The 12,803-nt window shown below is 40.8% G+C and overlaps 1 protein-coding gene across 10 annotated transcripts in view; it reads right to left on the bottom strand.

Annotated features, from left to right (window-relative positions):
* Positions 1 to 12,803, bottom strand: part of ryr2a (ryanodine receptor 2a (cardiac)) — a 239,497-nt gene that overhangs the window by 86,783 nt on the left and 139,911 nt on the right. For all 10 annotated transcript variants that reach the window (XM_031323968.2, XM_031323970.2, XM_031323967.2 and 7 more), the window contains 14 exons: positions 12,459 to 12,573; positions 11,138 to 11,270; positions 9,105 to 9,208; positions 8,376 to 8,511; positions 6,465 to 6,651; positions 6,019 to 6,130; positions 5,809 to 5,929; positions 5,431 to 5,600; positions 4,174 to 4,394; positions 3,529 to 3,619; positions 2,909 to 3,049; positions 2,111 to 2,274; positions 1,802 to 1,880; positions 1,555 to 1,644 (listed from right to left, as the gene is read on the bottom strand). In XM_031323968.2, coding sequence (XP_031179828.1) covers positions 1,555 to 1,644; positions 1,802 to 1,880; positions 2,111 to 2,274; positions 2,909 to 3,049; positions 3,529 to 3,619; positions 4,174 to 4,394; positions 5,431 to 5,600; positions 5,809 to 5,929; positions 6,019 to 6,130; positions 6,465 to 6,651; positions 8,376 to 8,511; positions 9,105 to 9,208; positions 11,138 to 11,270; positions 12,459 to 12,573 — 1,864 coding nt within the window. The remainder of the gene's footprint in view (positions 1 to 1,554; positions 1,645 to 1,801; positions 1,881 to 2,110; positions 2,275 to 2,908; positions 3,050 to 3,528; positions 3,620 to 4,173; positions 4,395 to 5,430; positions 5,601 to 5,808; positions 5,930 to 6,018; positions 6,131 to 6,464; positions 6,652 to 8,375; positions 8,512 to 9,104; positions 9,209 to 11,137; positions 11,271 to 12,458; positions 12,574 to 12,803) is intronic.

Below are 12,803 nucleotides of genomic sequence, written 5' to 3' on the forward strand. Positions count from 1 at the left end.
CCACTGAACATGCTCCTCTGTTTAAAGAACGTGCTGTGTAGTGGGTGGCGGTCATTGTCCATGATTGCCAGCATCCTACTCATGGTCCGTTTCTCTGCAGTTGCTGTGAGCGACTCCAGCTCAATGCCAACAACAGAGCCAGCTTTCCTTACCAGCCTGTTCAGTCGCCCAGCGTCTCTCTTCTTAATGCTGCCTCCCCAGCACACCACAGCATAAAACAGGACACTGGCAATGTCCCCTGAGGCGCTCCAGTGCTACAGATCGCAGTCTCTGAGAAACAGTCCTTCAGCCTGACGATCTGTGGTCTCTCCGTCAGGTAGTCTGTTATCCAGGATACCAGGTGAGCATCAACCCCCATCTGCACAAGCTTGTCTCTCAATCTGACTGAGAAATCAAAGAACATGATTCTCACAGCACTTTTCCCCTTGTCCAGATGAGATTGCACTCTGTGCAGTAGGTATATGATGGCAGCGTCCACGCCCACCTTTTCCTGGTATGCAAACTGGAGCTGGTCGAGTGAGTGGCTGACTTGGGGTGTGTAAGGGTAAAATAATACGTTTTAAAATGCCCTGTTCTTCAATTATCACCCTTTCTTCAACGAGTCAGTTAAAGGTTTGGTTTGGTCTTTTGGCAAACAAATCAAAATGAAAGGTGCCCTGTGGGGTTGTCTTGTAAACAAACAAGTTTACATTCAGTGTTACTCACCAAAACACGGCATGCGTATCCTTGAGCTCCCACAAACAAGTTGAATGTATTTTCTGCTCGTAAAACATTTTCAAAGCCAAATTTTCTTAAGATTCAAACCTGCATTGTTTGCATCCATGTTAACTACTTTGCATTCTTGTTTTTGCTGGCGCATTGCTACATATTGTGGCACGTTACGGCCACCCTTTGACCAGTGGAATAGTATGAAACTATTGCCAGGAATGCGTATTGTATCACCTGTGTCCTTGTGCCCGTGCATGAAACAAACATAACAGGGAACCAATCATACAAAAACTTCTCCATAGCACTACTAGGGTTCAGAAACATCACAGGTTACCTTTAGTGAAACTACAGCAATGGTAGGCCACTGCTTGGGCCAACAGTGGCCTCAATCTGACTTGCCTAGTGTACCCTAAGGCCTCCTGCACACTGCCTGCGTGACACGCACGTCTCAGGTGAGGCTTGAGCTGCGCCCAAAAATGTGACGCCTATTTTTCACGTGACACGCAAACGTGTTGGAAGCGTTTCCAGGCAAAATAGAATACGAAAAGATTTTAAAGATTTAGTTTATATGTCATTTTGACACAAATACATTTAATAAATGACATTTTGATGTTTGAAAGTCTCTAGGTGTTGACATAAATGCAGATATAAATGTAATTAAAAAAAATAATAATCGATTTTCAAATATTGCACCTGTCAATACAGCGCATATCTGGTGATACTGTGCTGTGACACAGCTGAATACTCCAACATTCAGATACCTGGTTAAGTTAAAAGTTAAAATATAACAATTTTGCAAAATAATGAGAAAAAGAAGCCAGACTCAGACAGCTGCATGCAGACTACCTTCTCAGAGATGCCTTTGTATGGCTTCAGTAAAGGGTGGCTCTTGGAGATTTCACATATCTGTTCCCCATATGACCAGCCATTGGAAAACTATAAAACATACATAAGAGATATTTTAAAATTCATTCAATTTCCATAATATAACTACTGAGACGTCAGTTTATTGCACCTTAAAAAAAATCAGTAACAGGACTACCATCATTTCACGCTTGACTTGAGAACCTCATGTGACCTGCCGCCTCCTTACCTTTTCTATACACCACTTCTCATGGCTGTGCTCTGCATATCTGGTTATGAAATAGTCCAGTTTCTCTGGGACAGTCACACTGATGAAGACAGGAAAAAAAACATTCATGTATGTGGAGTCACCTGCTGTCATGGCTGATCGGAACTGCCCCAAACCGACAACAATTAATTCCTTATTAATTAATTACAGTACATCATTGTATTTGACAAATTTTCTACTTTCCTACTTGCAACTTTATAAAAATCTGAATGTGTATCTGCACGAAAACTAACTTTAGAAATTGAACTTTCTAATAAATATGTTGTGTACTTGGTAGTGTCTGCAGGCTGCGGAGTGAAGTTTCCCTCTGAGTCCATGGACGACTGTTTCTCCATCATGGCCATGTAGTTGGACTCCATGTAGTCTGGAGGAAGCGCTCCAGCCACAGCACTGAGACATGGCAACGCCAGCTTGAACAGCTCCTGGTCATACCGCTACATCATCAAAACACATACACAGTTTGCTGCTTTATACATCATTGGAAAGCACTGTTGTGCTTACAATACACTGCAGAGCACAGGCCTTTTATTTGGGTCAGCTACATACCTACAGTCAGTACTAATTTTATGATCATAGCAGTATTCAGGTTTTGGGTGTTTATCAAATAATTTGAACATTCTTTATGGCAATTAAGTCTGCTTGTGTTTATAATGTTGTCTGTGTCTCTGGAGGAATTATGATGTCATAGTGATGTCAGAAAAGTTTTCTCAGCTTCAGCTTTGAGAGTTAACATTTATAAAGAAACAACGGATTTACAAACTGGAGGTATGGGGTTTGAAAGACGTGACCATTTACCAGGTAGGAAAGGTCTAACAAAGAGATGCTACAGTATGCTTGCATCATGGGAAATGTAGGATCAGCTCAACCCCTACTGGGCACTAAAAGTCATGACAGCTCAGCCTCTACTGTTTCGATCTGTCCCTTGTGATTGCCTAAACTTTATGGAAGTGCAAAACTAAATTAGGAGTACCCCTTACACATTCACAGATTGTATCTATCACCTAACTCATTTCTTTTTCATTTAATGTTTTATGAAAACCAAAAAATAGGCCTTAACTAGAGCCTTACCTTGCGTGAGAGAGCATCAAATATTCCCCAGAACAGTTTCCTGGAGAGGTGCAGCTCTTCATCTGATGCAGCTCCAAAGCTGCCCCAGCCTCCAGCCAGGCAGTAATACTTCCAGCAACGCTCATAGTGATTGGTCAACAGCTGGGTAAAGTCAAGAGGACATTCATCATCTGTCTGCTGCCTTTAAGAACCATTTTTAATAAAACAGTGCAGCTGATGGTACTGTACAAATTCAGAGAGCAAGATCACTTGTCCAAAATCATATTTTTAGTAGTCAGAAATCAGAGATGCTGATTCAAAGTAAATTTGTTGTTAACAAATGTATTAGATTAAATATATGTTCTGAGTGTGTTGTAGAAGGTAACTTCTATTATACACAAATGAACTTCTCCTATATTACGATGACAGATTATCACAATTTCATGTTGTAGTGGGGAGTCTTTGCTCTTCGTGAATTTTGTGAGCTGAGGCTGCACAACAGTAAAACGTGTACATTGCAGATTGTAGTGTACAATGACTATTCTCATTACTATTAGTGCTAAAGTATAGTCCCAGTAGATTCATTTGAAAAGCTCTTTGGAATTGATTGGGCGCAGATAGAACGGCACATTGCTTCTCACCTTCAGAGGCATCTTGGTGTGTTCATTAAGCAGAGGAACGTCAAACACAAGCCTCCTCAGCAGATGCTGCATCATTGAAGGCCTCAGCTTACTGCACATTAATAAGATGATGTACATTAGTTGGTTATTTCCACTGCCACACAGAAACAGTAACAACTGTGTAGACAGATCAGATCACATTAGACAAAACACAAGAAAAACACAAAGGGGAACTGCTCTACAAAGATACATGAACAAAATGAAAAGTGAATGAGTATGGAAATGAAATACATGAACATACATTGTAGCAGCAATAGTCAAGTTGAAGCCAGAGCTGTTAACAGTGAAGCAAACTTAAAATGAGAAGAAGATGGTGATGCTCTTAAAATGTAGTTTAAATAATTAAACTCAAATTTTTAGTTTGGCTGAAGTTCATCATGGGTGTGTGAGTTCTAAACTGAAGCTTAAATAATGATTATGTCTACCATATTTGGTTTTATTTTGACAGTATACGTTTTATAATATTTATTACATTAGATACCAAATCAACACCACTTGTCATAATCTTACAATGCTCTCCTGTTAACCCCTCCCATGTGTTTTTACAATAACTTACATTCTCACATGCATGTCTATTTTGCTTTTGGGTTTTCATTCCAGTCTTACCCACAAACAGCCAGCAGACACTCCTCGATGGCATCCCTCTGGGCCTTGGTGAGGCAGCAGCCTTTGGACAGGCGGTAAACCGTGTGGAGGAGGGAGTCGATCAGTGAGGCGAACGGCTCCGTCCCCGCAAACAGTGGAGCACATTTAGTCAGGAGAGGCAACACGGCTGTACACAGATACCTGTTGAGGGCGAGTGCCATGTCTGTGGCACTGAGAGCAACCTGACACAAATACAGAGACAGAAAAAGAGAGGAGAGATTGAGAAAACACTATATTTTAGTGAGCAGTCAGATTTGATGTGGGGAAAAATGTATATCTAAGGACATTGGACTAAAGAGGAGCAATGTGTGTTTGTGGCTGGGAAAGACTACAGGTCTTTCCAAGAGAATGCCACCCTAAACACAATACCCACATACTAGTTGGACTATAAGGGCCCTATTTTAATGATCTAAGGGCACGGCGTGAAGCGCCTGGTGCAGGTGCGTTTAGGGTGTGTACGAATCCACTTTTGCTAGTTTAATGGCAGAAAAAAAGGGTCTGTGCGTCCGTTCAGAATAGGGCCCGGGTTCGACTCCGCCCTGTGGTCCTTTGCTGCATGTCATTCCCCCCCTCTCTCTCCCCTTTCATGTCTCCAGCTGTCCTGTCAAAAATAGAGGCTGAAAATGCCCAAAAACTAATGTTTAAAAAGAAGAAAAAAAAATACCCTCAGAAGGCTGCATTCAAGAAAATGTGGTGTGTTTTTGATTTTGTGAATTCTACAGTAACACAGTTTATAATATATTATAATAAATTAAGGTAGTTTTTGATAGATGTACTCTGTTTAAGTTACTTTTTTTATTTACTTTTTTCAGGATGTGCCATTTAAAGCTGCATTAACTGATGTTCTGGACACTTGGGTACAACCGAAAACAGTGACAAACATCCCCTCTTGGTTTTTCAGAGCCTTTTCACTGACAACAGCTGCCTGCTGCTGCTGGAAACAATGTTGATGAGAGCAGTGAGACTCAACTAAAACAGTAAAGTTGCAGGCTGTAAAACCACAACAATTATCAGATATACTGTAGACTGAACAGCTCAGTGGAGCTGAGGGGAACAGCAGTTGCAGTGATAACTGGGTTCATCACTATCTGCGACACCTTTCATATTACACAGTAATTTTACCCACTTTTAACATAAAAATATAAATTAGAGCTATTTTTAAAAAATATCAAAGAACAGAGAAACAGCGTTCTCTCTCTCTCTCTCTCTCTCTCTCACCGTGTCCAGAGATGCAGCAGCTCTCAGGTCTGGTAAGAAGCCGACTTCCAGCAGGTGTAGCAGGAAATTTTGGTCTTCTATACCGTAGACTCTGTCCAGGAACAGGACCATGGCTGCTTTATGGTCCGGACAAAAACCTGCTGACATGTCTGGCTCCACCACCAACCCATCTATGCATGCAGAGGCAAACACATAAGACACAACACACACACACATACACACATTATTAAAGTCAAGATTTTACAATCAACCGAGACGGTGACTGCTTTTTATTTGTGTTTGCATATTTGAATCTTTTATTCCATACTGGATCTTTTTAAAATCAGGATTACTGTGTTATGCATGTCAGACAGGGATGGTGCTAGAGGGTCTGCGTACCTTTAGCCACGTTGGGCATGGAGAAAGGAATGCTGATGACTCCCACTAGGTCTTCAATAGGAATCAGAGACCTCAGAATGGCTCTGATACGGATCGCTTCACCTTTACCAGCATGGATTAACTGATATAAAATGGATAAGGTTAGTGTGAGTATCTATGAGTCTGTGTGTGTGTGTGTGTGTGTGTGTGTGTGTGTGTGTTGTCACTCACATGCATCTCTGGAGCACAGCGGCCTAGCAGGTCAATGAGAGCAGCATAGAAGGTCATGATGGCATTCCCCATGTGGATGGTATCATCTTCCTCTTCCTCTAGCATGTCACTGCTACACACACACACACACACACACACACACACACACACACACACACACACACACACACACACACACACACACACACACAGTACAACTCATTTCTCTCCATTCAGTGTTCACAAATCGGGGATGAATTATACATGTGTTTTGGTTGGAACAGATATCATGTGGGTATTTACAATAGCACTGATCTATTGAACTATACATTACTCCTAGAGGAGTAAATATAGTGTATAGTAAATAACACGACACTGTAACTGTAAAAAGAGGATGTTATGTTTCTAGAACCCTATGATCTAATACTATAAGAGCAAATAAATGAGAAGTGAAGATGTTGTCTTACAGTGTCTTGCTGCTCTCAGATGTAGGAGAGGGACCATCCCTGGAGAGATCCTGAGAGATCTTAATGGCTTCCTCCATTGCTGCCAACAACCCATCCCCACCCTCACCCCGAAGGGCGGGGCCAAAACATTCTGGTCGGCGAATCAGAAGCCTCACCACAACATTGGCGTTCTCCTCCACGCTTTCACCTGGCCACAGAACAGTAGAGGTGTTCATGACAACATACTGTATGCCAAACACATACTACACACACATATATACAAACCCCAATTCCAATGAAGTTGGGACGTAGAATACATTAATTTTCAAATCCTTTTCAACCTATATTCAATTGAATACACTTCAAAGATGAGATATTTAATGTTCAAACTGATAAACTTTGTTTTTTTTTTGTGCAAATCTTCACTCATTTTGAATTTGATGCCTGCAACACGTTCCAAAAAAGCTGGGACAGGGGCAACAAAAGACTGGGAAAGTTGAGGAATGCTCAAAAAACACCTGTTTGGAACATTCCACAGGTCAACAGGTTAATTGAAAACAGGTGAGTGTTATGGTTTGGTATTAAAGGAGCATCCCAAAAAGGCTCAGTCGTTCACAAGTAAGGATGGGGCGAGGTTCACCACTTTGTGAAGAACTGCGTGAGCAAATAGTCCAACATTTTAAGAATGTTTGAAAGGAATTTAGAGATTTCATCATCTACAGTCCATAATATCATCAAAAGATTCAGAGAATCTGGAGAAATCTCTGCACGTAAGAGACAAGGTCCAAACCAACACTGAATGCCCGTGACCTTCGCTCCTTCAGCACCACTGTCATTATTATGTAAAGGAGATTACCACGTGGGCTCAGGAACACTTCCTTTGTCAGTTAACACAATTTGTCACTACATCTACAAGTGTGAGTTAAAACTCTACCATGTAAAGCGAAAGCCATATATCAACAACACCGAGAAACGCCGCTGGCTTCTCTGGCCTGAGCTCATCTGAGATGGACTGACACAAAGCAGAAAAGTGTGCTGTGGTCTGATGAGTCCACATTTCAAATTGTTTTTGGAAATCATGGACCTCAAGTCCTCCGGGCCAAAGAGGAAAAAGACCATCCAGATTGTTATCAACGCAAAGGTCAAAAGCCAGCATCTGTGATGGTATGGGGGGGGGGGTGTAATATTTTATTATTCATTACATGCACATCTGTGAAGGCACCATTAATGCTGAATGGTACACACAGGTTTTGGAGCAACATATGCTGCCATCCAAGCAACATCTTTTTCAGGGACGTCCCTGTTAATTTCAGCAAGACAATGCCAAGCCACATTCTGCACGTGTTACAACAGCATGGCTTCGTAGTAACAGAGTGTGGGTACTAGACTGGCCTGCCTGCAGTCCAGACCTGTCTCACATTGAAAATGTGTGGCACATTATAAAGCGCAAAATACGACAACGGAGTCCCCGGACTGTTGAGCAACTAAAGTTGTATATCAGGCAAGAATGGGAAAGAATTCCTCCTACAAACTTCAACAATAAGTGTCCTCAGTTCCCAAACGCTTATTGAGTGTTGTTAACAGGAAAGGTGATCTAACACAGTGGTAAACATGCCCGTCCCAGCTTTTTTGGAACTTGTCGCAGGCATCAAATTCAAAATGAGTGAATATTTGCAAAGAAACAACAACAATAAAGTTTATCAGTTTGAACATTAAATATCTTGTCTTTGTAGTGTATTCAATTGAGTATAGATTAAAAGGATTTGCAAATCATTGTATACCGTTTTTATTTACGTTTTACAAACATCCAAACTTCATTGGAATTGGGGTTCGTACAATGATAAAGAACAGTTTCTTGTTGAAAATATTAGATTTGACTGCCGATATAGTCAGCGATGAGAAAAGAGACTTGATGATCACTCAAATTTTCACCGTTACAGAAGACAGCAAAGCGCAGGAAGTCGAGGTAGCGTTCACCCTCCACAGGGTTCCAGCCAATGTCGGGGTATCCATTACGCACCAGCATCACACAGCTCTGCAGCCCACAGCCGGCTAGGTACTGCACCACCTGCACAAGCAGACAAAGGGACATGTTTTTATACCGCATATGATTCGCTACCTAACTTAATAAAAAATGAAAACATCTAAGCACACCTGAGGTTTATCTGACAAAAAAACCTCAAATGTGTTTCTAGTATGTAGTCCACCCACATTTGTATAATTGATGTATATTGAATATAAACACCTCTCATTATAACACAATACAAATCCGCACAATCAAGCACAAACCGGTGACGTCCAAATAACTGTCAAATTTAATTAATTCAATCTTTTTAACAGTTCCAACAAAAACTGTACATTAGACTCTTCATGAAAGGAGGCTTTATTGCAGGACTGTTGGATTAGACTGCATTAGTTTTAGCCAGGTGGTCCTGATACACTGGCTAGTCTATCTAGTATATTAAAAATAGCAGCAACCAACGCATAGCAGCACAAACAGCCTTCTTCAGGTTTAGGCATTTAGTTGTGATGGTTAAGGTAAGAGGTTAGGAAATGCATTATGTAAATAAGTGAGTGTGAGGGAGTGTGTGTGTGTGTGTGTGTGTGTGTGTGTGTGTGTGTGTGTGTGTGTGTGTGTGTGTTAATGTTTGTCATCCTTACTTTCTCCAGGTCTGGCTCTCTTAAAGCCAGGGCCAATTCATTATTATCCATGACTGATGCTGCAGCAACATCCAGAGGAGTAGAACCTCGCATGGAAGGAGAGGCTGAGGAGAGGAGAGAAGGGAAGGAGAGGGAAGGGGAGGAAAGGGAAGGGGAGAGGAGAAGATAACCATATAAATACACCTAGGAGAATAGGGAGTCTATTGACAATAAAACAGAGGTGTATCTGTTCCTGGATACAGCACTGTTGGATACACAGCACTCAGACAGCCAATGTGTGAGCAAAAAGAGATGGAGCTGTAAAACAAATTAGGTTTTGCAAAGTACCCAAACCCTCGTCAGAAAACAGCACACAGCTTCTCTTTGTGCACACATGAGCATGCTGGGAGAAAACAACCCCCAGCAGCGAGGAAGGAGCGAGCAGAGGATCTCCATTTTCAAACATATGAGGATTTCTTGTGCGTGTGTCACATACTGTCTGCATTCATCTTCTTGTATCCAGTACCTGTCATACTGTCACAGCTGTCTGTGTATATGCAGCCTCAAGAGCTTTTCACACGGGGAACGATTGTCGCGCCTCGTCATTCATTTTCAATGGGAGGCAAGTGGGCAGGTAGGGGGGCGCAGGCAGTTTGACAGGCGACGCGACATGCGGGCACAATCCCGTGAAACTGTCACATTCGTGCTCGTCACGCGCACACGCCAGCCCACTGCAAGAGTTGAATTGTGTTGAACTTTTCCCTACGCGAGCGACGCGCAGCGCAAATCAATGAACGAGAGACTGATTCTTGCTGCTTGTGAGTTCCCTAAAATATAAACCTGTTTTCTAAACAGTTATCAGAACATAGACAGCTGGGCTTCTGCTTGTCAGAGCATCGGCACAAGATGAGATTCATCAGGTAACGTCAGTAATTATGACAATGCTAATTTATCTAACTTTAGCTATCAACAATAACAGTCTGTGGTTAGGAAAGACTAGGATTGCCACTGTTAGTTATAAATGGACCTGTGATTAGGGATACATGATACCACAGTCAGCTAGTCATTCAGTTGTACGGCAGGGATACAGTAGTGCACAGAATCTCCATGGTTACCACACACTGATCGCCTGGCGTTAACTCACGGAGCGTTGTCCTTCACATGAGGAGCGTGACTAACAACGTGTTGTGGATTACAAGCGGCCACTGTATCAGCTCTTGTTCTTTACAATTTATATTAGAGAGAAAGCTTTTCTCTGCACATTGTACTGGTTTGATTGTGTGTATCAAATGAAATGTAAGTGAATCAAATCATTATTATTTTATATAATATATAATTACATGCATTTCATATTGTAGTATGTGTTTCAGAGGAAGAGAACACCATCATATGTACATTTGTTTGAGAATTGGTACATTTAGTTGAAAATAATCTTAACTCAAGGTCCACTAGTATTTCTTTTAGGAACTTTCAGCTGCACCTCATGGTCTTCATCAGTGAAGGAAGTTTGCTCAGTTGTCATGGAGATGGCTCAGTTTTTTCACGAAGTATGGCACTTTGGTACTTAGGCTCCATACGCATGCTGCACGGTAACAACTAAGAAAACTACGTGCTGATGAAGACCATGGCTGTGACCGAAAACACCCTCTTTTCACTATCTAGTGTGCTATATTTACTGTCTGCCATGTTAATTTTAAATTCTGATTGAGAGTCAGAGTGCCCTCCAAAATTTCACACTGTAATGAAAAAAGTATCGTCCATGACATGTGCACTGCACTGCATTTTATGGATGCGAAAATGACTGTTGTGCAACTCTACAGCTGTCAGCAATGACGCAAAAGATGATGAATGATTAGTGTCCAAACTCTCAATCTACAGCTCTCTGTTGGGTTAACAGTTGAGTGTCTATAATTGGGAGTAATGCATGTGTGTATAAGGGAGTGATTTTAGACAGTCCATGAGATCATGAGAAACCTATTCTTACCCAGGTCACAAATGAACTATCACACTCAACAGCGGAGAAGTAAAAACAAGACAACATCACACATACTCACCGAGGCCAACACTGCTGTTCTCCAGCAGGTAGCTGAGATGGTCAAACATGGCTTTCTGGTTCTGACGGCTAATTCGACAGAAGTAACAGAGAAAACGACAGCAGTTGGCCACCATTTTAGGAAAGGTGATTTCCTGCAAAAACACAGACTTCATGTCAGACAAAACTCAAGCAGCAATATTATAAATGGTATATTGTCCATAAAATTTTAATATCACTGTATTTATTCATTTAAATTTAAAGTTTTGAGAAGATGCGACATTTACAGTATGCTTCCCATGCAGACATCTCTAACAAGAGATGAACCACATCTACACCAATCGCAGGAGAGCCACGTGTTTGTGATTCAGTTAAGCTGTTCCTGGTTTCTGTTGACATCCTGATCCAGCTTCAGTGCTTAAGCCTACTTTTAAACATGCGTTGTATGGCAAGCCCTTAAACATTTAATCAGTAGCAGTAATAGCAATTGTAGATAGTAACAATAGTTTTTTTGACTAGTGATATCTACATCTCAATTCTCACTAGTCAAAATGTTAATTCTTGATATCGACAACAAGCCTAGATATGTCTAACTAGCGGAAATCTCAATTGTTGATACCTACAATTGTTCTTACATTACAGATACCATAAATGGAATTCTAGATATCTAAAATGTATTTCTGACTGGTCAAAAGACTAGTTAAATTAGTGATTTGTCGACTTGGAAGAATGTAATTTCGGATATGTCGACTTGCATTTCAGATATTTGAAATACAATTGTAACTAGTCAAAATTCTATTCGTACTAGTACCTGATATTTGAGATATCTACAATTCCTTTTATAACTAGTCAGAACTGAAGTTTAGATATCATAAAAGTTATATAAAAATTTACACTCGTCAAAATGTAATTGTAGAGATCTTCGATGGCATACATACATACATATCCAAAACTAATATGGTAATTTGGCCGACATTTCCAAAATGAATATGGTAATTTAAAAAGTTGATATTTAATGATATGACGCCCACATATCTGAAATGGTTTGTTGATATCTGAAATGGGAAAGTACATTTCCACAGGTCACAACCTTTTAAAAATGTGGAAATTCAAGTTAAGATATCTGTATCGTCATTCTTACTAGTGAAAAATGAATTACTGACATCTATAATTAATGAAAGATATCTGTAAATCAGTTTTGAATAGTTGAAATGTAATTTCCACATGTGATTTGTAACAAAATTGTTTTACAGTTATCTTAAATGAACATTTTAATTAGTCAAAATGTCATTTTGACTAGTGAAAACTAAAACATTAGAAAGGGCTTGCCATACACTTCATACCTTGGAGTCTCCCCCACTGAGTACGTTGACCATGACCTCCATGACAGTCTCGTGCATCCCCAGAGCTCTCATCAGGTTAGGGTGTTGGTAGAACACCTTGTTGTTCATGATATCACTGCGGAGGAAGGGGGGCGAGTTAAAAAGCTCAGTAAAGTTTTTCATCATTAGTGCTCTAACCTACCCTGGAAATCCAGAGTTCTCGCAAGAGCACAATTTGAATTTGCTCAGCGAGTCACTCTGGCATTCAGTAATGATGCTCATTAACTATGCCCTTGTAGCCGAGCTGCACCAATCACATCGGTGTATCTGATATAGGCAGGCCAGAGGCGAAACAACTAAACAGCT

This window comes from Sander lucioperca, chromosome 22, assembly GCF_008315115.2.
Source record: "Sander lucioperca isolate FBNREF2018 chromosome 22, SLUC_FBN_1.2, whole genome shotgun sequence".
Classification (NCBI taxonomy): domain Eukaryota; kingdom Metazoa; phylum Chordata; class Actinopteri; order Perciformes; family Percidae; genus Sander; species Sander lucioperca.